Raw genomic sequence first — 23,932 nt, forward strand, 5'->3', positions numbered from 1 at the left:
TTAGACCTCAAAAGGCATTTGATGTACAGATTTGGACTGATATAGTTATTTTTAACAATAGTTGTTTTGAAGGGGTTCCACATTATGAATCATAGTTGCTTTGCTTGGGTCTAACCTAACAAAACCAATCAATAGCTCAAAGGTTGTCCTGAGTAAATTCATCTCTTTAGTCACTCCAGTAACTACTCTTAAGGGCACTGACCTGTCCAGAGAGCAGTGTTTTTCTTCACTTGGTTGCTTACTTTAGTACCTCATTACCCCAAAACTGGTCTTTAAAAAGGAAAAAAAAACACTACAACATCAGGTAAGTGGAAACATTCATAAATGCAATGAATATCATGATAAAAAAAGAGCAGTTTTGTTGGAACAGTTGTAAAAGTTTTTTGGCGATTCGTTTACTTTTCTTGCCTCAGACATGATCCAAGTAAAAAGTGGATCTTTATTAGTAATTCATCCATTGGTAGTAAAATTTAAGTCCGATTGAACCTTAATTTGTGATTGGGAAACCAGCCATGTATGATTAATAAAGTTCAAAATTGACGAAATTATCTCCGCTATGCTAAAACTTCAAATGTTTATTTCTTTGTAACCATTGTGGATTTTAATGCTCAAGCTATTAACTATGTCAGTGCAGATTTGATTTTAACAAGTTAGTAAAGAGCAGAAGAGATTTTTTAAATGTATACTATGTAGGTTCAAAGGATACATTTAAAAAATCTCTTCCGAATTCGCAACAATCCTGACTTGACTGACCACCAGAACTTGCACTGAACTACTTTTCCTGGGCTGGGTTCCCATTCCACCTCAGGCAGGATGAAGTTGTTGGCATGTACGTGGGCTTTGTGGGTACTTGCCTTCTGTTCGGTCCAGGCAACCAAAGATATCTGCACCGCAAAGCCCAAAGACCTATTGGAGCCGATGTGCATCTACCGCAAACCAGATCTTGAGGTACAACCAACCAAAGAACCCGAGAAGATCCCGCCTGGCACCAACCCTCGAGTGTGGGAACTGTCCAAAGCCAACAGCCTCTTCGCCATCTCGTTTTTCAAGCAGCTTGCCGAGGGAAAGTCCAACGATGAAAACATCTTTCTGTCGCCGATTAGTATATCAACAGCATTCGCCATGACGAAGTTAGGGGCTTGTAACACCACACTGGAGCAGCTCATGAAAGTAAGGTCAAGATATTGTTACTTCAAATAAAGATTGATCACTCAAGAAGGTCAACAACTTCTCTATCCTTAACATATAGGTGTTTCGGTTCGATTCGATAAAGGAAAAGACGTCAGACCAGGTTCACTACTTCTTCGCCAAGTTGAACTGTCGACTATACCGCAAAAAGCATGAGACGACAGAACTGATCTCTGCAAACCGTTTGTTTGGAGACAAATCTACGCTTTTTAATGAGTCCTTCCAGCACATCAGCGAGATGGTCTACGGAGCCAAGTTGATGCCTCTCAATTTCAAGGTTACGTTTCCATAAGTGCCTAATATAGGGTATCTGATCCTTGACCTTATACTAACGATTCAGGTTTCGCCCTCCAGGAGCAACCAGATGTTTCGAGGCTGGCGATAAATGATTGGATTGCCAACAAGACGGAGAACCGAATAAAAGACACCCTGCCTGAAGGTTCAATAGACTACAACACCATATTAGTCTTGGTCAACGCAATATACTTCAAAGTAAGTGAGGATGTAGAGAGATACCTATTAAGATGCAATTTATCCACCTATGACAGTGGTGTCAAATCCTGCACCTGTAGGGCCATCTTCCAGCAGAGTTCACGCCATGCCGTAATTACCGTAAATAAAGCTCCATATGCTTGGTACTCCTTTTGTCGTACACAGATCGGTCTGAACAGCACTGCCTCAAGTCAAACACACTTTAAATCTGCAGTGGTCAGGTGGTAGAGCGGCCACATGGTACAAGTCGTAGCTCTCAGAAAATGCAGAGTTTACCCGTTGTAATTACAAGTTCTACAAGCACGAGAAGGCTTTTTACAGTTCAGAATCGTTACGGTAAGTGCGACATAGCGCAAACGCACCTTTAGCTCCAACCCTAATTAAACACACCTGAACCAGCTAATCAAGGTCTTCAGGCAGGTTTGTTGAGCTGAACTCTGCAGGAAAGTGGCCCTCCAGGAGCAGGATTGGACCCTCTGACTTGTGAACTCTGTACAATCTGTTTTTTTTTTTGCGTTCCAGGGTCAATGGAAACACAAGTTTGATAAGCTAAATGTCATAAAGTCAGACTTTCATGTTAGCAAGACACACAAGTGTCCTGTTTCCATGATGTACCAAGAGAGGAAATTCCAGTACGCAAAAATCAATGATGACAAAGTGAAGATCCTTGAATTGCCCTACAATGGTGATGACATCACAATGGTGCTCATATTACCTACTGATGGTATAACCCTGTCGGAAGTAAGTCGATTATAAACAATAAATGTTTTCCTTAAAGATTTTGTTCTGTAGTCCTACATAACAAAACTTCATCCAATTAAGGTGGTGGCAAATATGACCCTCAAGAAACTTGTTGGTTGGATACATGCCATGAAAGAGACCACAGTTTCAGTGCAGGTTCCTCGTTTCCGTATCGAGGACAGCTTCAGCCTCAAAGAGCAGCTGACAAAAATGGGACTTAAAGATCTTTTTAGTCCAGAAAATGCCAGTCTCCCAGGTATGACATTAGGTTGATAAGAAAACTTGTTGCTATTGTTTAGGGATAGTTCACCCCATGTCATTCCAAACTTGTATGACTTTCTTCCTTCTGTAGAACCTAAAAGCTTCATAAGACTAGAGCACATTATGGTTCTTTAGGGATCTTGGTGTGATTACTATGAACTTTTGCTGTATGGAAGTGTATTCCATAGAGACAAAAACATCATATGAGTTTGGAAAAATGCAGGATTGTCATTGTCAGGGTGAACTATTGAGTTGATGACTGCACAATAATATTTCCCCATGACATGTTGCACTAGGGATGGTTGCCGGCGATGATGGGCCCAACTTGTACATCTCTGACGCCTACCATAAGGCCTTCCTTGAGGTAAGACGCATTCAGTAATTTTTGTAAAATCAAGTACCATCTGTTTATTATTTACAATACCGCATTGCAAGAAAGTTTACCCAGTTTCTTAGTCAACGGCCTGATTTTCCCATTCTTCAGGTAAATGAGGAAGGTAGTGAGGCGGCTGCCGCCACAGCAGTAGTGGCTACCGGACGTTCCTTAAACATCTTCCGGGATTTTTTTGTTGCGGACCAGCCCTTCCTTCTGCTGATCCGTGAGTCCAGTATCAACGCCTTGATCTTCACCGGCCGAGTCGCAAATCCTTGTGGGAGCAGCTAATATGGATTGGATATGGATTTGACAGGACAGGCTGAGGGACAGTTATTGATCATCCTTGTGGCTAATTTTTAACTTGACAAGGCTGAATTGTTTCTTGCCTTATTGCTTAATAATGAGGATTAAATTTGTAACTATGTTGTTTTTGTCCGTCCACCAAGCAAGAACTGGAAACAAACATATTGAGGAGCAAGAAGATGCAAATAGGATTTGAAAAATAAATAAATAAAAACACTATGTACAGGCACAGAACAAGGATAAAACAGGTTTATTTTTTCATATTAGAAATTTGGGTTTAGCAGTATCACACAATCTGGGCTTACATAATTATACATTTAAAGAACATAATCGAAAATCCTTCACAGTTACACTTAAAGTGCTTTATTTCTATTTAGAAGAATGGACTTGACACACTGCCAGTGAGGAAAAAAAAACAAAACATAGTGGTTATTGTGAAAATGGCATTCACATTAATAATGATTAATCTTTTTTGATTCCTGTACCCTTTTAAATGTGAAAAGTCTAAAATTAACTAATCATTAAACTCTGATTAATTTCAAACAAGCAATTATACCTTAATCGCATATGAATATAATTTCTAGATTTTTAAACATATTTACTATTTCAATAAATATATTGGTTTGCAAATAAAATCAGAGAAATTGACTTCTAAGATAATAATGCTCATGTTTTGGAATTTGACTTTTAATTTCCAAGAATAAAATACCTATTATATTTTGTTTTATTTCATGGTTATGTAAAATAAAATATTTTCTGAAGTATGATTTAAATTAAAGTGATTAACATATAAGACACATGGAAAGACTATATTGCTTTTTGCAAGATAAAACAATATAGCAAGACAAATCGTAAATGTCAATATTTTGGCTTCTCTTGGTGCAAATTTAGATGCCTGGAAATGTCTATATGTTTGGCCATTACAAAAGACAGACAACATGCAAATAAACAAATTCTACTGAAAAACAATGTCTTGTTTCCTTGTACAAAGACTCTTTTGAGGTAAGAAAACAACTGACAACTTTTTTTGACAATGCATCACATTTGCTTGCTTATTCAGACAGACTAAGTGTTGAAATATATAAGTAGGCTATTTGCATTGAAGTGTCCACTTCTGAAATGTGCTGCATGTACAAAATATTCGCTCCAGAGGGACTTGCGACAAGACTGAACAAACTCTGTAAATATGGCTCAGTGTTGTCATTCGGTCTACCCAAAAAACTAAGTAGAGACATGCACTGTATCACTTTTCACAAGCCAGACCAAACAAAAAACCATGAGGTAAATGTAATCGCTGAAACAAATTTGATCACATTTGCCAATCTGCATAATTGCTTTACAAATTCAGGACACATGATTTTTTTCGAGTCAAAATCAATTGGTCAACATTTGCACAACGTTTTATAAGATGTTGTGATTGTTATGGTGTGTTTTAATTCCCCACTTTATCTGAAAGCAACTTGGCAATTTTGGAAACGGGGTGAAATATTGCTTCGAATGTAGTTCCACACATTCAGTAACACTGTGTTAGGATTAGACATAATTTGGTTATGCATGACTTGTTCAGTCAATGCCAATAAACTGCAGTAAATGTATTGTCATACAGAAACATAAAATATTACAGCCTAATATATACACTGTAGCAACACATCTATCCTCTGTCATGTTATTTAAAGCTTGAAAAACAAATACAGAAGCCAAACACATAATATTTGAATGAATAATATTGTTTAAAATTAAAGACAAATGGGCAGGTTGGTCAACCATCAATGTTTTGAAGGTCAACAAAGGGAAAACATGCTGAAAGTTATCATTAGCCCTAAAACTCAAATCAATACGATTAAATTTAGACTGCTAAAATGTGCAGTACAATAATTGGAATGACTGATTACAGATATAGATCCCTTATTAAATTGCAATTAATTCATTCACATAGAGATAATTTAAAACACTATCACCCTTATATGATTGGCATACACAAAACAGACCCATGCCCCAAATCTAAATTTAAACTTAAAAGGCCATAAAAATAACCTATTTTCTTGATATATTGTAACATATTAGGTTATGATTATGTTGTTTACAGACAAAATCATTTGCCCTTTTCTATTATCATGAGGTTGCATTGTGACAAATAAAAGCAATATCAACATGCTCTTTACCTGGGTTCTGTACTGTACAACAAACGTCAAATTATACAGTTTCAGGATTGTAATTCACTGCCACTGCTTCTGAAACATGGGTATTTACAATGAGAGAAAATGATCATACGCATGTTTTTTGTTTTTTTGTTTTTTTTTTGCTGCACTTGTGAAATTTGCTGACCCAAGTTACCCAGAGCTAGAATTCCAAGTAAGAAAATCGGCTTGGTATAACCCAAAAAGGTAAACACAAAAAGTAAACAGTGAGTTCCTGATTTTTGTAAGTGTTTACCTGCTGACCTGTGTTCACAGATGTGAGTAAGGGTAAAAGTAAGTGTTGATATGAAGTGAGGTGCACAAAATCCCTATTGGAAACATCAGTAGCTGATTTTTATAATATGCATCAAACCTTTCCTAAAAAATCAGTCACAACCAAGTGTGATTCACAGCCTTATAAAAATGATAACAGCTTTACTTTCGCTTAAAACACCTTTGCTTTTGTTGATCGTTCTAGAAACTGCCTCCGTATAGTTATTACAAGTATAAATTTGTCTAAATATGCATAAGTGACATGTATATAGATATACAAATATTCTAAAAACAAAACAAAAAAAAACCCCACCCCTTCTTTAAGTGCCTGATGTAATCTCTTTTTTCCCCCTCTTAGCCCTCCAAATCTTAATGGTTTAGAACTTCCATAATAAACTTCAGTTCCTTTGGTTACTGAAAGCTTCAGTAAATTCACGTCATAGCACCAGCTGGAAACATCTGTTCATAAGCCAAGTGTAAATGCACTTGACCCCAAGGTTAAAGTGCCTTCCATCAGATGAAGGGAAATCTTACACTCAAAGTCATTCCGTGGCATTTCAACGTTTCCCAGTCATCACAGACATACGGTTTCCGTTTTCCTAAACGGCATCGACAACACAGCCTGCAATTCTTGACATAAAAAAGGAAGAAGGTTACGCCCTCTGAGAGACCCCTTCCCCCTGCTCAAACAAAATATCGTCAGACCAGTAAAACAAGGTGGTGAGACTTGCGAATCTCAATGAGCGACTTATAAGCAGTTAAAAAGTATGAAAAGAAAAAAAACAATGAACGTAAAATTCGGCCGAGTGCATCCACGCATCTGCGTGCGACAGATCGGTATTGCGTAGTGATGTGAGAGAGAGGTAACTGAGCGGTCTATTGTAGCTTATCTGAGGTTGAAGAATTTCCTGTGTTTTAAATCACTGTATCGTCAACATTCAGCAGCTGAGTTGTTGAGCTCGGAGATGTATGAAGGCCTTAACAGGAATTAAATGTGAATAAATAAAGTATGTAACTGCTATCCTCTACCATCATCTTTTCAACAGCGTGCCTATATCACAGTATTACCACCAACATTAAACAGTAAAATAATATGATCTGAGTGTTTCTTGTTATAAACCCAAAGTTCTACAACTACTTGCAACAATTTCCTTACGATGAGTGTGAGAAATGTGTTTCGGTTTTATGGCAGGCCGGATCGGCACTTAACACAAAAACGAAAAAAATTAATCAAGAATCTGATGTTAGATCAGACCTGAGGGTCCCTAATAAAAAACTGAACCCGTTTTCCTAAGCTTGCCATGGCTGGGGAGCGTAACGTCTAGCCCCAGATTAATTTTTTCAAGATTGTCTCAAGGCAAAGTAGCGAAGGACTACGATGTCCTCTCATTTTAAAACTCACCTTCTGGCACAGAGAAGTTTGGCAATTTCAACGCAATTTGACCAAATCGTGGCTAGAGCTTCTCTTTTTTGTTTATCCTGAAAGATTTGTAGTAGTACAAAAATATAAAAAAGTAACATATAAAAGACAGGAAAGACTAAAAACAAAGAGAAAGAAAACAAAAATCACTGCATCCAGTGGTGTGTGAGGTTGTTGGAGTGTGGCTTGTCTTCATATATTGACGTTCTGTTCAGTTTGTATGGTGAAGGTAGATGCGGTTTAAAGCGGAAATACCATTTATAAATCCCTAGAGTATACTATTCCTAGCAAACTGTTCCTTGCATCTTTGTTATCATGAAAAAAATAGAGGATCTTTGTCCCAGTAGGACGCAGAAGACTCTCCCTTTTTATCCGTTCCTTGTTGACAGCAGCTGAGAGAACCTCCTGCTCGCTCAACTCCTTCCAACTTGCAATTTCAGTGTGGATGGCGGGAGACAAGGGACAGAGGGATCTCTCGAGAAAAAGGTCCTGTTGCACACCACTGTCCTGTGTCTCCCTAAACTTGCAATGTTTTCCTTTGAAGGGTTTCAGTCGGGCCCAGTGGTGGATACTGAAGGTTGGACCCCTTCTCCGAAGGACGAGCCGGCGCCTCCCCCTCCACCATTGCCCTCGGCTTCTTCCTGGGAGGGCGACTCATCTTCGTTCTGGCCTCCACGGGGGGTGACCGTGGTGGTCTCGGGCGAGGCACTGTGGGACACCTCCTGTGGAGCGCAGCCTGGATGGTTCTTGCGGAAGTGCTGGTTGAGAATAGCCTGGAACGGGAAGCTCTTGCCGCAGACATGGCAATGAAAGGGCTTGTTTCCTGTGTGCTTACGGATGTGGTACTCGAGTTGGTCCTTGCGGGTGTACTTCTTCCCGCAGATTCGACAGACGAAGGGGGTAATGCCCATGTGTAGGCGCATGTGACGATCTAGACTGCCCTTCTGGTTGAAGGACTTGCAGCAGTAAATGCAGGTGAGACGGGGGTTGTAGCGGAACCACCGGTCACCTACCTGTTCTCGTAGGTACTCCTCGTATCCCCCCATGTCAAACACAGCTTGTTCCTCTCCCTGTAAGGGAAAGGTGAAAGGTCATTGTTTGTTTTTATGATCCCCACCCAATTTAATGTAACCAATCTATAGTTTCTTATTTGCTTAATAAGGTGTGCTTCACTGATATTAATTTGAAACTAAGTAAGTGTAAAAGTCGATTCTTGATCAAGTCTTCTACATTTAGGATGCCCAACCTGTGAGGTGGGGAGTCTCTGATCGTCGACTCTTCCTGGGGACTCACTCTTGGCTCTCTGGCGATCAGCCATTACCACCACACTTCCTGTTGGACTAAACCTGAAAGAAAACCACATAACGGGTTAAATCTTTTACAGTACACATGTTGACAGAATAAAATGTAGCACATTTTAAAGCATCACACCTGAATTTTCCAAACCTTAAAAGCAACATGAACATTTTTTGTAACTCCATCCAATATGCCATATTTGAGAGTGGAATGGGATACTTATACAATACAAAAACAAAATGTAGACTGTGACTTATTAGATTTTATCCACCTAGAATTGTCTGGATCATGAAAAATGTTTGAAGGCGAGGGGCTGAGAAGTAATCGCTTGGTGAGAAGTCAAAAGAGATAGAAGAGGTATTACATTTTGATAATGTAATAAAGGAAAATAAAGAAAGAATTTCTTTGGAATAACATGAACTGATGAATTCTGTGCAATAAGACAAGGAATGTTTCCTTTTGACAGTGAAAGTGAACTTCCAAAAGATTTTACACACCTCTCTGTTTCACTGAAGCTACTGGACGGCTGAGAACCTTTCCCGCCTCTTCCTCCTTCCTGCACCAGTGTGCTGCGTCCTGAGGTGTCAATCATCACTGTCGGACCCTCCTCGGCCCCACTGCCCTCTTCTGCCGATGCCTGAGTCTCTGCCCCCATCCACTCCTCCATCCTTTCCGTCTTAATTCGAAACCCCTCCACCATCCGCACATTCTCCTCTCCACCTCTCTCCATCTCGGTCCCTGTCTCGACATACCATTGCCCGGCTCGGTTAATACGGAGAATGGGCTCTTTCCCAGATCCCACCTCCTCCGAGCTAATGCCACTGTGCTCCACTATCTGGGGACTCATGGACTCCCCAGGGGGACTGATCTCTCGGACTTCCCTCACATCACGGATGCTGATCACCCCAGTGTTGATCAATCGGGAGTTGGTATGTCTTGGACTTAGGGAGCGGGACCCACCTAGTGCCGTCCCAACTCTTCCTGACTCAATGGTTTGATTGGTGGTCCTGTGGGCCCCATTTCCGAGCTCCTCCTCCACATCCGATAGACTGATTTTAAAGTGAATTCCCTCTAAAATCTGGGTGCAGCGGTCAATAATGTGCTGCATTTGGAGGAAGCTGGCAGCCGTCAGGTAGCTGATGATATCGGCAAGCTGCAAGCACAAGCGTCCCGTGTAGCAAAAGGAAAGGAGCTGTTCAAACACGGTTGGGTTGCGGATCACTGATATCGACACGGTGCTCATCTCGCTCAGTGACATGTGGTCCCTAAAGTAAGGGGAGCTGGCAGCGAGGACCACCTTGTGGGCACGAAAACTGTGGCCCTGAACATTGACCACAATGTCACATAGACGGCCCTGTATTCGCAACTGGTTCAGGTGCGACAGGACGGAGTTGCTGAAGTCTGGAATATCAAGTTGAATGCTTCCTGCTCGTTCCATGCGGGCTGCCTATTGCGTTGCTTTTCAAAGCTGTTGACAAAAAAACAAGAAACGTTTAGGATGCTGGACAAGACACAGTTGGACTTTTTGAGCATGTCAGCAATAAAATCCATTACAACATCCCAAACTTAATCTGCATTATTAGCAAACAATGTTACAGGTGATGTGTATGAAAGTACTTTCTCATATCCCAAATTTATATACAGAGAAAACTATTAAGTTAACCATTCGAAGGTTGATTCCCACAAAAAGTATGAACACTGTCTCTCTGTGGCACGAGTTAGGGCGAGACTATCTGTTCAGCCGACCAATGGTCGATGGGAGAGTGTTCTGGAAACCTGTTTGAAAAACAGTAAGTATAGCTGTATACCGATTCACAGGGTCCCTTGTAGGGTCAACTTATAGAAGTAAATATGCATTACCATACAAACAGAACAGCTTTTTAATTAAAAAATATGCAAAAGGCAGTATGTCAAATGAGCATTGTGTCCGAATATGCAGTATTCGTGAAACAGTAGGTGAACATTTTGGGTCTAGACAGAATACAACTGCAGTTAGCTAGTACTGAGGTGTGCAGCCAGGGGCCACCTTCCTGTCCCATAGGCCTAAGTCTTATGAAACTGAGGAGCTGTCAAAAAGCTGACAAATAAAAATAGTTAGACGGGTGGCTCTTTCCACATGTAAAAGCTACAGGTACCAAGAATGTTGGTCAGCCTAGTCAATAATTCATCAAAATAGTACACACTCTGATAGTATGGGATTTGGACACAGAATATGTTTGGCTAAAACAAATGTAACAGGCATTTTCATTCAGAACTGTAGCAAAGCACTCATACCCAAGACACATTCTCGATGTGGTACAACATGAGTTGTGGGTACATTTCCCCTTCCTACTTCCTGTAAAGTCATATAACTGTACATTTGTTACCTAAGCCATATGCAGTGCAAATACAAAATTCCACTATAAGTGACCCTGTGCAGTCCACTTTGCAGGGAGTTCTCGGTCAATGGACATGAATATGGACAGACATTTTACATTTCACCTTCAGCAATTGACAAGATATTTTTGTAACTCTTTACATTACAATGTAACATGCTGAAAAACTTGTATTACAATGCTGAATGATGGATAACTAAATTTATGGGTTAACAGCAGCAATGACAACAACCTGTTCAATTATAAGCTTGTGCAATTACAAGCAGTTTCACAAATACCATACATACATATTTCATTAATAACATTCTGTAGCTATGCAATTAAACCGTAGCATTGACTGTAACATTGTAATGTAAAGTGGCCCCCCTTTCTGTTTTTTAAAGAAAGTTACAATTGTAGTGAGATGCAATTTCTTTACCTCACCTTTTTATTACCAGGCACAAAAATCGCTCCACTCTATTTTTCGGCAGAGTTGCACTTCTTTATGTCTACAAACCACAGCTGTTAGAGAGCAAAGTTGCCATTTTTTCATTGCATAGGTCAGTATGTTTGATTCGCAGTGTTACTTTGTCTCTCTCTGTTTTTGACATAGTATCGGGCGACGACTCAGGGCAGCTGTAACCGGCGGCGTGGCACCTCAGTTCGGTTCCAGTAACACACTGCAGCGCGGTGATGCGATGAAGCCTACCCGAAAAACACGCACACACCCCGGTGCAGAGAAGACAGGGAGGTGCCTTACCCCGGTCCACGCCAAATTTATATTTAAAAAATACAATGCCAAAATGCGAGTTTTCTTTTACGACACCCTGTTTTGAGTGATTTGGCATTGAATTCCCCCCATTTCACGATCGCTTTTAATCGCTATACTTATCGCCAGGGATTCTGCTGTCGCTTTCGGTTCCTCCGCCGCTCTCTTATTCCCCCATGTATAACATGAGCCAATGTACAGAAAACGGCATTCTGGGAAATGTAGTTCTGTCGCTTCACAGCCATAGCAACTAGCAATGGGGAAACTCGGCGAAAAGGACTATGCTCCCATGATGCTTTGCTTTATCATCGCCGTGAAAGTGGGTAAAGAGTTTGGTTGCATTTTTTGGTGACAGTTTCCTCCTCTATTGTATGTGTGAGTGGGAGTATAAAGATATAAACAAAGAGACATTTACTTGCTGAAATACTGTATGCTGTAATAAACATTCATATTTTGCATTTGATGGATAAATTACGCACATGTAAAATAAACTCTTGTAGGGCAATGCAGGCCTACTCCATGACATCAATCAAACTGAACCCATGAAAAAAAAAAAATTAGTCATGTCCTAACTAAAATAAACTCTTTAGGTAATTCATCCATTATTCATACCTTGCCATTATTTGCATTGTGTTCACAATCATATTCAAATTATTGCAATATTGAATTATTGTGTTTATTGTTATGGTAATGCTTTGGTTCACTGTAAAAAAAAAGAAAAAATTTGCATCATTGTATTATCAACATCTTTGTTTCTATCCATTTAACTTGTCACAATAATATCTATCATTTCTACATTCTATTTTATAAATTTGAAGAGTTTCTTTTACATTTTCTTCATCAGTGATGAAATTCCATTTAAATTTGCGTTATTTTTAGAATAATATTATCCCAATAAGTATAACGATAACTGAGGAGAAAATGCGTTGTAGCTATAAAAAAAATAAAAAAAAATAGATAAAAGGGTTTATTCATAACATGCGTCTTTTTTTATCAACATCAAGATTTTAGATTAAAATATAGGCTTTATGGATGTATAAAGGATAAACAATGTACATCTAAAGTCAAACAACAAATTATCTGCATGCTCATACTTGCATGGTAATTATCTAGAATATTAATGTCATAAAAGTCGTACTATGATATCATCCATTTAAATGAAAATGTGTAAATGTGTACATGATAAGCATTTAAGCTTTTCGAATGAAATATTATTATTATTATTATTTATGAAAATCGTGTATTACAGTGATAAAAGTTAGGACGTTGCAATTTCAGCAGGTATACAGTAGGTGGCGCTCTTTGCTCATAAATGTGAAAATGTTTGCCACTGTGAATGAATCAGTTACATTTACATTCTTTTTAATTCTTTTTAATTTTGTGATCTTTAGGAGTTATTAAATAGTCATATAATTTAAGTGTATCTATTTAATCATTATTGTTTAATTCAAATTTAATGGGGTCCAAAAGTCTATTACGCTTGTAAAAATGCTTATTTTTTCTAATTGCAATATATATATATACAGAGAGAGAGAGAGAGAGAGAGAGAGAGAGAGAGAGAGAGAGAGAGAGAGAGAAAGATAGATAGATAGATAGATAGATTCTACCCAAAATGTCCTTATTTTCTCATCCTCGAGTTGTTTCAAACCTGTATGAGTTTCTTTCTTCTGTTGAACACAAAAGAAGATATTTTGAAGAATCTCGGTTACCAAACTGTTTTTGGTCCCCATTGACTTCCATAGTATTTTCTTTTGCCATATTATGGAAGTCAGTGGGGCCCATCAACTGTTTGGTTACTAGCATTCTTCAAAATATCTTCTTTAATAGTAGTATGGACAGTAGCAGCTGATGGTTTTGTGTCAAACCTGATGATAATGTTCTCCAGAATTATTTGAGAATGATGCAAAGAGCATTTTAAGCTTCAATAGTTTTTTTTTTAAACTTTACTTCCATAAATTTGATTCTGCATCGTCTCAAACTTTTAGAATTCTAAATACTAAACAAAATATTAAATACGTCAAATATAAATCACACCTTTGATTTCTTTTTCATCGACAATATTTATTAACAACTAACAGAACAAAAACACAGGCTAGATGTTACAATGTGCAACAGTGAACAGAGGATAAAACTGGCTCATGATTTGATTGTATGCATGAGGAACATATGGATAAATAGAAGCCTGTACATTGATAAACCAGCTGGAATTCGGTTTTATTGTGACATGCCATCAGAAAATGTAATCTTAAATTCTCTGGATCTTTCCATTCCATCAGATTAATTTCATTAGAGTTGAGCCATGCAACCCAGCAAAGACAAAACTGGGTGGCAGAGCAGATCAATGTGCACAAGCTATAATACATGGCATACTATCAAAGTAAAATAATAAAATATATTTACAATTAATAAACACAACACTTAGTTCCATCCCTCCAAGTTTGAAATTTATTGGAACTGTTTCAAGATAAATTAATATTGACAGCTAATGTACATGCACACTCTTCTACAACAACAGTTTATTTGTTGAAAGGTGAAGAAAAAACAAATACATTTACAAAATACATTCTGGATCAGGGGCGAAATAACATCCTAATACCATAGTGTTAACTCAAAGAAACACAAGTACCTCTCGACCGCATTTCTTCAATTTAATTTCAAAAATGTAGTACAAACAACCATAAAAAGCTAGTATGTTTCACATCAATCCATTTTAGACCGAGTCAGTAATGCCTATGTTGGTTCTCAAGGAGCAATTCCCCGAAAAGTGCTTGTCTACAGGAATCCATTTGACTGGGATAAAAAAAAAAAAAAAAAAATACAATGAATAACAGTTTGTTAAGTGCTTCCCTAAGTTGCGGAAAAGTTTCAACAGGTGGTCTGTCAGAAATAGCAGAAGACTCAAATGTAAGCGCAAGCTGGGGCTTCCAAAAAATCCTGGTTTCTCCCAACACTCCGCTACCGTTCGACGAGGACGCCGAAGACCGAACAAACACACTCATTCAGACAAACACTTGCTATGGATTGAGACGGAAATGAAGAAGATAGTCCCTTTAAGAAGAAGAGGTGATATTCCCAGAAGACACTATGGTTTCCCTGGGCGAGTATTCGGGCTCGTCCTTATTGGGGTGGGAGGAGTTGTCCGACTTGCTCCTGCTGAACTCGGCGCCCATGATGGGTCTGGAGAACTTGCCCGCTGGTTGGCAGCAGACGGCGCAGTTGAGCATCTTGATGAAGGCCCGGCGCATCTCGTTGCTGGTCAGGGTGTAGATCAGAGGGTTCATGGCGGAGTTGAGCACGGCCAGAGCCAGGAACCACTCGGCCTTGTAGAGGATCGGGCAAGAGCGGATCTGGCAGGCCACGTCGAGCAAGAGCAGGATGAAGAGCGGCGCCCAACACGCTATGAAGCAGCTCAACACGATGATGACGGTCTTCAGCAGGGCCATGGACTTCTCCGAACTCTTGTTGCTGCCGCGGCCGTTGGAGACCTTGCGGAAGACCAGCTTGCGGCTCCGAGTGCGGACCAGGGCGTAGATGCGGGCGTACAGGATGACGATGGCCATGAGGATGACGCTGAATACGGTGGTGCAGAAGAGGATGTAGGTCTTGTGGTAGAGAGGCAAAACTGTGGAGCAGTTGTTCATGCTCTCGATGCAGTTCCATCCCATGATGGGTAAGCCACCCAAGATGGCGGCAATGAACCACACGGTGCTGATCAGCATGAAGACCCGGCACGTTTTGCCATTGTTGTGGAGCTTCATCTTCAGCATGGTCAGGTGTCGCTCGATAGCAATGGCCAAGAGACTAAACACTGAAGCGGCCAGAGCCACAAACATACTCCCTTCCCTGAAGAACCACTGCATGGGGGTCAACTTATACGTGTTGGCTCCCGAGAGCAAGATGTTTGCCGTGTAAACAACCCCGGCCAGTAAGTCTGACAAGGCCAAGTTCCCGATGAAGTAGTACATGGGCTTGTGGAATTTCTTGGTCCTCCAAATGGTGAGGAGAACCAGAACATTTTCCAGGATGATGAAGCAGCACACGATGATGAACACGACAGAGTCCGCTTTGAGTCCCGGGTCCTTGTCGACATTACGAAATTTCCCAGTGAAGTTGTAGTGTCTGGCGATTAGGTCATCCATGGTTCACACTGGCTTGGTACTTTTATATCCAATGTGCAACCCACCACAGGCCACAGAGGGGTGCTGGTGGACTTGGGAAGCCGGGTATCCAGTTCTCCTCTCAGTATGATGTCATGTAAGCAAGGTTTTCTCAAGTCAGGTAAAAATCCTTACAGAGGATGAATGCGGTCCACAAATCCAAAAACTGCATCATGAAAACGCTAGAAGAAATAAATTGCCATAAATTAGAACACTGGAACGGCATATTAGCCTAGTATAATAGAATAGTTATATTTCTTGATGTTATGAACACAGCTTCACTGAAAACTAGTTTAATTATTAATTAATTAATTTATTTATTTATTTATTAAAAAGCACGTGACAAAAACTATTAAAAATATATAATATCTAAACGAATAATTTACTCGTTAAAGAGAATAATTTCTACATGAAAACGTCGGTTAAAAAAGTTTCACTACATGAAGAACACAGGGAAAATGCGATTAATGATTTAAAATAATCCCGCTAAATTAGAACGCTATTCGAATGTCCAGTAGCCTATTCGCTAGTGGAATGTTCGATGTTCTCTTTTTCATACGAATCTCAGCATTGTCAAATTTAGACGACATGCCAAGAAATGCCGCAACAGATATATAACCTAAAGACGATTATACTGTTTTTCTATCATAGCAACACTCGTAAAGCAACATTTCAAACAGCCTAGCCTACTGGAAATATAAAAACGTATTGCTAATGTCAGAAAATTAAAAGCAAAGCAAATTAATAATTCACTTTTTGTTAAAAAAATGTTTTGTTAAACCCAGAAAAACTGAATAATCGCGCAAAATAATGCGTTACCTTTTAAATATTCGCTCTTTGAATTTTCGATATCATTTTGTGAATACTAATTTTAACAGTCTCGAATTTGTACATGACAAGAGATGTCAAAATCGCGATGAAAAAAAAGTAATATTCACGAAAAACTTCAACTACAACTTAAACTAACATTTATAACCGTCCTTTGCTAACTTTTATAGTAAAACGTGAGACTTACTGACGGTTAAGATCGCTGTCGCATGACATTCGGAAAATTAAAGATCGGACAAGAAGAGTTTCTCTTACCTTTAAACTCCAGACCAAACGTCTTGACCGTGTAATCATGCAATATTGATGCAATATGGCCAGATATCAAAGGTTTGGTATTTATCGCATCGCTTGAGTCTCGTGTGGAGGATTGTAGGGGTAATTTTTCTCTGACTGGAGAGAGACTGGACAGCCAATTCTCCCCTCTGCAGTTCAGCCCACCAGTTTCATAGCCCTCCCCCTTCCCTCAGAATCATTACCCTCTTATTATTCCACAGCATCCAAAGCTCTCCAAGACATTCCAAAACAATGAACTTCAAACACTGCGATAATAAAGAATGGCATGATATTTCATATAATACAGTTATAGTTCATTACAGAAGTAGATCTGATTTGTATTATGTCAAATCACATTATGCTAAATTCAGATTAACCCCATATCCCTTGTTCTTTTGTTTCTTCCTATGGGAATGTCCCAGCTGCGTACAGACTCACCCCAAACACCACGACCTGAACAGGGTGGGCAGGCCAAGCATGACTGCTCATCTACCCCCCATTTGCCCTAATTTCAACTCAGCATTAATCACTTGTGCTACCCAGTCTGTTCAGGTCTACTGCTCTCAATGGCCCCTAAAGCTCTATTGCAGGTCCAGAGGCCTGTGGCTCTTTGATATGTCAGGGATTTACACCTCCAAGGAACATCTTCATAGTTGGATTAATAGATTTATTCTCAGTCAGTGGTGATCTGCATCTTGTGATATTTTTATGAATGTTTTGAATATATAGTGGCCCCAAAAAAGTGTTAAGCTATAGGCTACACTTAAGTCATTGTTCATCCACCCATAAATCTCTCAGATGTGTTGCAGGCCAAACAGAGGTTAAAAAATAAAACGTTATGATCACCGTCATGTGGGAAAAACAGACTCATTGTTGGTGGTTGCCAGGGTGTTCTGAGTGGTTGCTAGGGTGTTGCTAGAGTGTTCTGGGTGGTTGCTAAGGTTTTTTGAGTGGTTGCAATAGGGTGTTCAGTCACAGAATCTTAAAGACACGTCCTCAAGAGCGATTGTTCATGTTAAGGCAGCCTCTTCAAAGATCAGATCGAGAGGTCAAGGTTGCAAAGGGTCGAAGTTCACACTCCCGGGGCTGCTGTGAGAAAACCTGCAGCTGTGATTGGGGGGTGGGAAGAGAGCAAAGTTGAACAGGGAGCAGTATTTTTAATTGTGTTTCTCTGTCTTCACCTATGGTACTGTTTCACAGCTTCAGAGAAAAGAGAAAGGCAATAGTCCCATTGGGGGTGAAAGTATTTGGTGTGTCTTCTTAGAAAGTTCTTCAAACCCAATTCTGAGCAACGGCGCACCAGCATGACACATGATGTATGTACTGTGGTTACACAACATTTTACAGGTTCTGACATTTGTTTCTTTCCTCTTCCCAGCCTTTCACCTAACATGCCATGTGTTTCCTGTCAACTCCTCGCCCCATTCCTTCCCATGCCAGCAAAACGCGGATGATTTTCGGGCATTACAACGGACCATTTTGTAAAGATTCCGTGGAAAGAGTCCGAAGCATCGTGCACGATTCGCACATAAGTCTTTCAACACTAAATCTGTACATTCTTCGGCACTTAGTATGCAATAATTTCCCCTACAGCTGCAGTTCACATTTCGGGATCAAAAAGCTTTACAATTAGTGCCAAATTGATGATTGGTGGATCCAAAGGATGTTTGACCCACGCAGAAAATATTACAAATCCTGTTTCCATCACATGGCTCACATGACTCTTTGAGGCAAAACATTAAAAATAAAAACATAAAAGTTCTGGGTTAAAAACAAGTCATCTCCACTCCATTCATCCTTCAGTTTACAGAAACAAACAAAAATGCATTTTTGCAAAAACTTTTTTTTAACCTTTCATTTAAATTTTTAGACTTGTATTACTTTTAGGAGTAGAATTTACTCAATAACAATTTAAATCATCAATAAATTAAAAATATACATTTATCAATTTATAATTAATTAAATAATAATAATAATCATAATTATTATCATTAATAATAATTATAATTTTTATTAACAATAATAACAACCATTAAATTAATACATTGATTATTTAATGTTTTATATAATAATTTATTTAATAGTTTTTTATATTTGTATTATTATTATTATTATTATTATTAATAGATATTTTTAATGTTTCATATGATAATTGATTATACATATTTATTTTAATAATAATAAAAACATTTAAATAATTAATACATTTATTATTTAAATGTTTAAATTGGAATGAATGAATTAATAAAATTAATAATAATAATAATAATAATAATAACAATAATTATAATATACATTTAAAAATAAAACTGATACATACTTTTTAAAATATTTAAAATATTATTCATAATAAATTGATTGACTTACTGACTGTGACTGACTGACTGACTGACTCATTGATTTATTGACTGACTGATTATTGATTGATTAACTGACTGACTGATTGATAGATTCATTGATTGACTGACTGTCTTATCCTAGAGCTGCTGTAAAGCCAAAACAATCTCTGTCACTTTAATTTCCTATTATCAAATCTGCTTTGAAACAATCTATATTGTTAAAAGCGCTATAAATGAAAGTGACTTGACTAACTGATTGATTCATTGATTGATTCGTTCAATCATTCATTGATTTAAACAATTCAAAACTAGCCTACATATTTTTGGTACAGATGTTATCGATAGAGTTTTACTTGAATATTAAACCCAGAACATTTTCTCTGAATCCAGATGTTGGCCACTTACAGAACAGTCTAAAGTCTTTGAAAAAGTGTAAAGATCTGGTGCCCCTTCAGGCATGGGTAATAAAAATGGCTGCAACTAGTCACTACATCAAACTGACCTCATAAAGCATTCCTGGGGAATATGATCTCAGGAAACAACAAATGAACAACAAATGAGTTGTTCATTTGCCAGCCAGCCAACACACACACGATACTGCTATTTAAACAAGGCCGTCCAGGGGTTTACACAGGCTTATTTAACTGACAAATATGGGAAAAGTGACTGATAAAGAAAACATATTGTTCCTAGAAAGAAGGAAAAGCGAGTGAGACAGCTATATTCAGTTCCCAAGGTCACGCTGACCGCACTGAAACACGGCACAAATAGCTCCTCTTTCTGTTATTCCAGAATTTTTTGTTTGAAATCCTAGATAGGAAAATTAAACAGCTTCGCAAATGTCCAAAAAAGACCAGTTCAGCAGCAGGTCGAATGATGAGAGCGGAACCGCTGAGAGCCGATGACAATCCTGAGAGTCAAACTCTATCCTCTTACTCACAACCAAAACCCCCCAAAATAAATTACGTCGTTTTGTTTCTCACAGGCAAAGCTAGCACATCACGTGATGTAGACAATAACTGCGCACATGCTTGGTAGAGTCTTTGTGTATTTGCTCCGGTTTAGTCATTAGTAATTAATCAACTTTAACTGATATGCCAGTGACCTCGTCTCTTGACCATTAATCCTGAGGCGGGAAGACGCTCATAACAACGTCGTTCCTGCTAGCATACCGTACAACCTGCGTGACATGCAGCACACGTTCTCGGTTTCACTTGCTGTGTAAATTCCTCAACAGTAATTAGTTCCACATGCCCAGCTGGGCCGAATAAGGAATTTCTCCCAAATAATGACGTTTCTCGACTGCTTTTGTGGAGCTTCACTTGTCAAGACAACAGCTAAACACCTATAGACATGTATTAGCTGCAACGTCAAGAAGTTTGCACAAGGAATATGACGTTCCTATGAAATTATATCCATTTAAAACCAATGTGTAGAATATTTAAATATGCATTTTGAATCAGGATATCACATAAGTCATAACTTTTGACCATGCCACCAACATCAGAGTGATGAAAAGCATGTTAAATCATGTTGGTGTCACTTCATTATCGGCACAAACGCACTCGTCGCAATGTGGGCCGGAGGAAAAGTGAAACAACTGTGGAGACCAGAGTCTTGAAAGCCACCCGCATGGTCTTTGTTGTCCAGGGTAAATCCAACCGCTGCGTGATTCAGCTCAGTGTAAGCCTTTCTGCAGAACTGTTTATTACTGAGGCTTTCTGGAACAAAAGAAACTTTGTGGTTAAACGCAGGACACATGAACACACATACACGTACGCATGATTTGGCCAATGTTATGTAAGATGATATTGGACCCTAGTCATTAGACGCAGGGTAAAATAAAAACAGCATTATATGCTGACCATAGAGCAGATTTCTCCGTCCTCTCAAATTTCTAAACTGATCTCAGTTCAGAAACAAGCGTAAAAAAAAAAGAACGAAATAAAACGAAATCTACCAGAGGACAACCAAGGTCACCATGTCAGCACCTAGTTATGAATGCAACTGATTTGTCATTGTGAAGGGCAATCTCCTTCATCAAAAAGAATTGTATATGCACTCAAAAAAAAAAAAGACCATGTCAGTTCTCAGATGACAACAATGCATGTTGGGAAAAAAATGAAAAAAATGTGCAAAGTGCATTGAAACCATGTATTTTCACATGCAAAACGTAAAATTAAAGATACACTTTTGATAGACCTTTTTTTGGTCTGATTTCATTTTTTCAGTGTGAGCAGCTTCGGCTACTTGGGCCAAAAAAATGAAAGTGTGCTGGAATCCTCATTCATCTAGATAAAAATATGGAAAAAATAAAACAAAAAAGTATAAAAAATAAATAAATAAATATAAACGACAATAAATACATAAGATAACCCACAGTAATTAAATAAATAAATAAACCAAATAAAATAAATTAGATAATAAAAAATTTCAAAAAATAAATAAAAATGAAATAAACAAGATAAAATAAAGAAAGATAAAATAATCAAATAAAAACAAATAAAACTCTATAAAATAAAACAGATGATAACATAAAATAAAAAAACTCAAATAAAACAATAAAACCATAAATAAATCAATAAAGAAAGCAATACAATAGAATAGATAATAAAATAAGATAAAATAAAATAAAAAAGCTAAAATAATAAAATAAATTAATGAATGATACAACACAATAAATAAATAAAGATACAACAATAAAAAAGATAATAAAATAAGATAAATAAATAAAAAGAAAGATTTAAAAAATAAAACAAAATATAGCTAAACAAAATAAAATATTAACCTTGTGGAACGATTTGTGATTTTTTATCAAGGGCAACATAAGCGGTGGATGCTAAGCTAAAACTACTATAGGGCTAAATAGTTAGATGACAATCAGCTAGTTAATCTCACAATAGCTGTTGAAACAGCTGACTCACTTCATTCACTAAGCCAGCTGCCAAAACGGTTGATGATAATAAGCAGCAAACAAAACGAGCAAATGTATTGTGAATGAAGATGACAAAAGTGGGCTTTGCCACCATTATGTTAGTACATTTGAAAAAAGCCATTTCCCACGAGTCTGTCTGTGTCCCGCTGCAGATATCAGAGCAGTTCTGTTGTTTCTCTGATTTGGGCTGGAGAGGTGAAGAACTGTAGCACTGAAGCCTGGAGATCTCAGAGATCTCAGCGCTCTGCTATACACCGGTTGCCACGGAGCAGGGAAAACTATGCGGAGTCCACACTCAGTTCCCTCTCTTTTCTTCCCCTTTCCATTCGCCATCTCCTCTCAACACCAGTAATGTGTCTCAGTTTGTGCTCGACAAAACTCTGCTATGATTTTCACTTTTAAAGTATATTGTATGGATGTATGAATATGTTGATATCTACACTGAACAAAATTATAAACACAACATTTTTGTTTTTGTCCCCATTTGTCATGAGTTGAACTCAAAGATTTTTCTATGTACACAAAAGGCCTATTTCTCCTACTGACTGGTTTTCGGACCCCCCCAATACAGTAAAACTGCACATTTCAGAGTGGCCTTTTATTGTGGCTAGCCTAAGGCACACCTGTGCGATAATCATGCTGTTTAATCAGCATCTTGTTATGCCACACCTGTGAAGTGCTGGATTATCTCAGCAAAGGAGAAGTGCTCACTAACACAGATTTAGACAGATTTGTGAACAATATTTGGGAGAAATAGGCCTTTTGTGTACAAAAAAAAAAGTCTTAGATCTTTGAGTTCAGCTCATGAAAAATGGGGGCAAAAACAAAAGTGTTGCGTTTATAATTTTGTTCAGTGTATATCTGCAATAGAGTGCATTAGTGCCCACTCTCTCTTTTAGCAGCGCCTGTTCCGGAAGTATGTTTTCCATTAATTTTTCCCATAGGGAAAACATCTTTATTAAAGCGTTATAAGTCATAAACCAAACCAACCAGCTACGAGGTGAATCATTACATTATAAACTTTGATTTGAAGCAAAAAAAAGTTGTCAAAAGTCTGACAAAAATACAAAGGTACAAGACTGGCTTTAGTGAGGGAAAATAACTACAATCCCATGAAGCATTGGAAACCATAAAAAACGATGGAGAAATATAAAAATACCAAAAACAATATATTTTAAGTTCATTGCAAAATATGCATATATATACAAATATTTAAGTATTTTGAGAGCATATAGGGAGACTTGATTACGTCATTTGCAGTGCTTCATGGGTGTGGGCAGCGCAAAAGAGCTCTTTTGTCGTAATTTTCTGCACAGCATTATGGGTAATGCAGTTTTTAACCACGAATTGCGCTGTTGAACGCGATTATTTAAAAAAATAAGCTGAAATAATTCATTTTCCACAGAAGATATACATACACTTTTTTATATTTAGATCATTTCTATTATTGATTTCCATCAGGAGTTTAAACCAGCATAACAAAAAAATCTTTATTTAAAAAACTGCCTACCCTACCTTTAAGTGAAACCTTTTACCTGAAGTATTAGCAATAATAGTGATCACATGGTTATCAAACGCCTCTAATTAAAACACTATTTTTACCTTTAAGATATTTCATCCTCAATGTCAAAACCTACCATAATAAGCACACCTAATACATAAACTTTAGTTATTCTCAAGAGGTCCCATGCTATTGTCACCATCTCTTCACACTTTTTCCCTTTCCAAAGATTCATTACTTACACAGATC

The 23,932-nt window shown here is 38.2% G+C and overlaps 3 protein-coding genes across 4 annotated transcripts; 1 reads left to right on the plus strand and 2 right to left on the minus strand.

Annotated features, from left to right (window-relative positions):
* The first annotated feature begins 12 nt into the window (after positions 1-12).
* Positions 13-4,550, plus strand: serpinc1 (serpin peptidase inhibitor, clade C (antithrombin), member 1). Of its 2 annotated transcripts, none has more exons than XM_081384374.1 (8): positions 13-304; positions 809-1,170; positions 1,250-1,465; positions 1,543-1,680; positions 2,203-2,421; positions 2,503-2,677; positions 2,979-3,046; positions 3,167-4,550. In XM_081384374.1, the coding sequence occupies exons 2-8, from the start codon at positions 814-816 to the stop codon at positions 3,344-3,346; spliced, it is 1,353 nt and encodes a 450-aa protein (XP_081240500.1). In that variant the 5' UTR covers positions 13-304; positions 809-813; the 3' UTR covers positions 3,347-4,550. The 2 variants fall into 2 exon arrangements, with proteins under 2 accessions (XP_081240500.1, XP_081240501.1); XM_081384375.1 differs by having other exon boundaries at positions 173-304; positions 760-1,170; positions 3,167-4,322.
* A 1,112-nt stretch (positions 4,551-5,662) lies between these two features.
* Positions 5,663-11,832, minus strand: zbtb37 (zinc finger and BTB domain containing 37). Its single transcript, XM_081384373.1, has 4 exons — positions 11,326-11,832; positions 9,025-9,995; positions 8,478-8,577; positions 5,663-8,301 (listed from the first exon to the last, which is right to left on the minus strand). The coding sequence occupies exons 2-4, from the start codon at positions 9,963-9,965 to the stop codon at positions 7,780-7,782; spliced, it is 1,563 nt and encodes a 520-aa protein (XP_081240499.1). The 5' UTR covers positions 9,966-9,995; positions 11,326-11,832; the 3' UTR covers positions 5,663-7,779.
* A 1,867-nt stretch (positions 11,833-13,699) lies between these two features.
* s1pr1 (sphingosine-1-phosphate receptor 1) lies at positions 13,700-17,080 on the minus strand. Its single transcript, XM_081385244.1, has 2 exons — positions 16,891-17,080; positions 13,700-15,989 (listed from the first exon to the last, which is right to left on the minus strand). The coding sequence occupies exon 2, from the start codon at positions 15,787-15,789 to the stop codon at positions 14,701-14,703; it is 1,089 nt and encodes a 362-aa protein (XP_081241370.1). The 5' UTR covers positions 15,790-15,989; positions 16,891-17,080; the 3' UTR covers positions 13,700-14,700.
* Between the last annotated feature and the right edge of the window lie 6,852 nt (positions 17,081-23,932).

The sequence above is a fragment of the Scardinius erythrophthalmus genome (genome assembly GCF_964197995.2).
Source record: "Scardinius erythrophthalmus genome assembly, chromosome: 14".
Classification (NCBI taxonomy): Eukaryota; Metazoa; Chordata; class Actinopteri; order Cypriniformes; family Leuciscidae; genus Scardinius; species Scardinius erythrophthalmus.

Coding starts and splice junctions, on each gene's coding strand:
- serpinc1 (XM_081384374.1), top strand. CDS start 814: ATGAAGTTGTTGGCATGTACGTGGGCTTTGTGGGTACTTGCCTTCTGT. Junction 1,171..1,249: donor CACTGGAGCAGCTCATGAAA/GTAAGGTCAAGA, acceptor CTTAACATATAG/GTGTTTCGGTTCGATTCGAT. Junction 3,047..3,166: donor ACCATAAGGCCTTCCTTGAG/GTAAGACGCATT, acceptor CCCATTCTTCAG/GTAAATGAGGAAGGTAGTGA.
- zbtb37 (XM_081384373.1), bottom strand. CDS start 9,965: ATGGAACGAGCAGGAAGCATTCAACTTGATATTCCAGACTTCAGCAAC. Junction 8,578..9,024: donor AGCTTCAGTGAAACAGAGAG/GTGTGTAAAATC, acceptor GTTTTCTTTCAG/GTTTAGTCCAACAGGAAGTG. Junction 8,302..8,477: donor AGAGACTCCCCACCTCACAG/GTTGGGCATCCT, acceptor TTTCCCTTACAG/GGAGAGGAACAAGCTGTGTT.
- s1pr1 (XM_081385244.1), bottom strand. CDS start 15,789: ATGGATGACCTAATCGCCAGACACTACAACTTCACTGGGAAATTTCGT.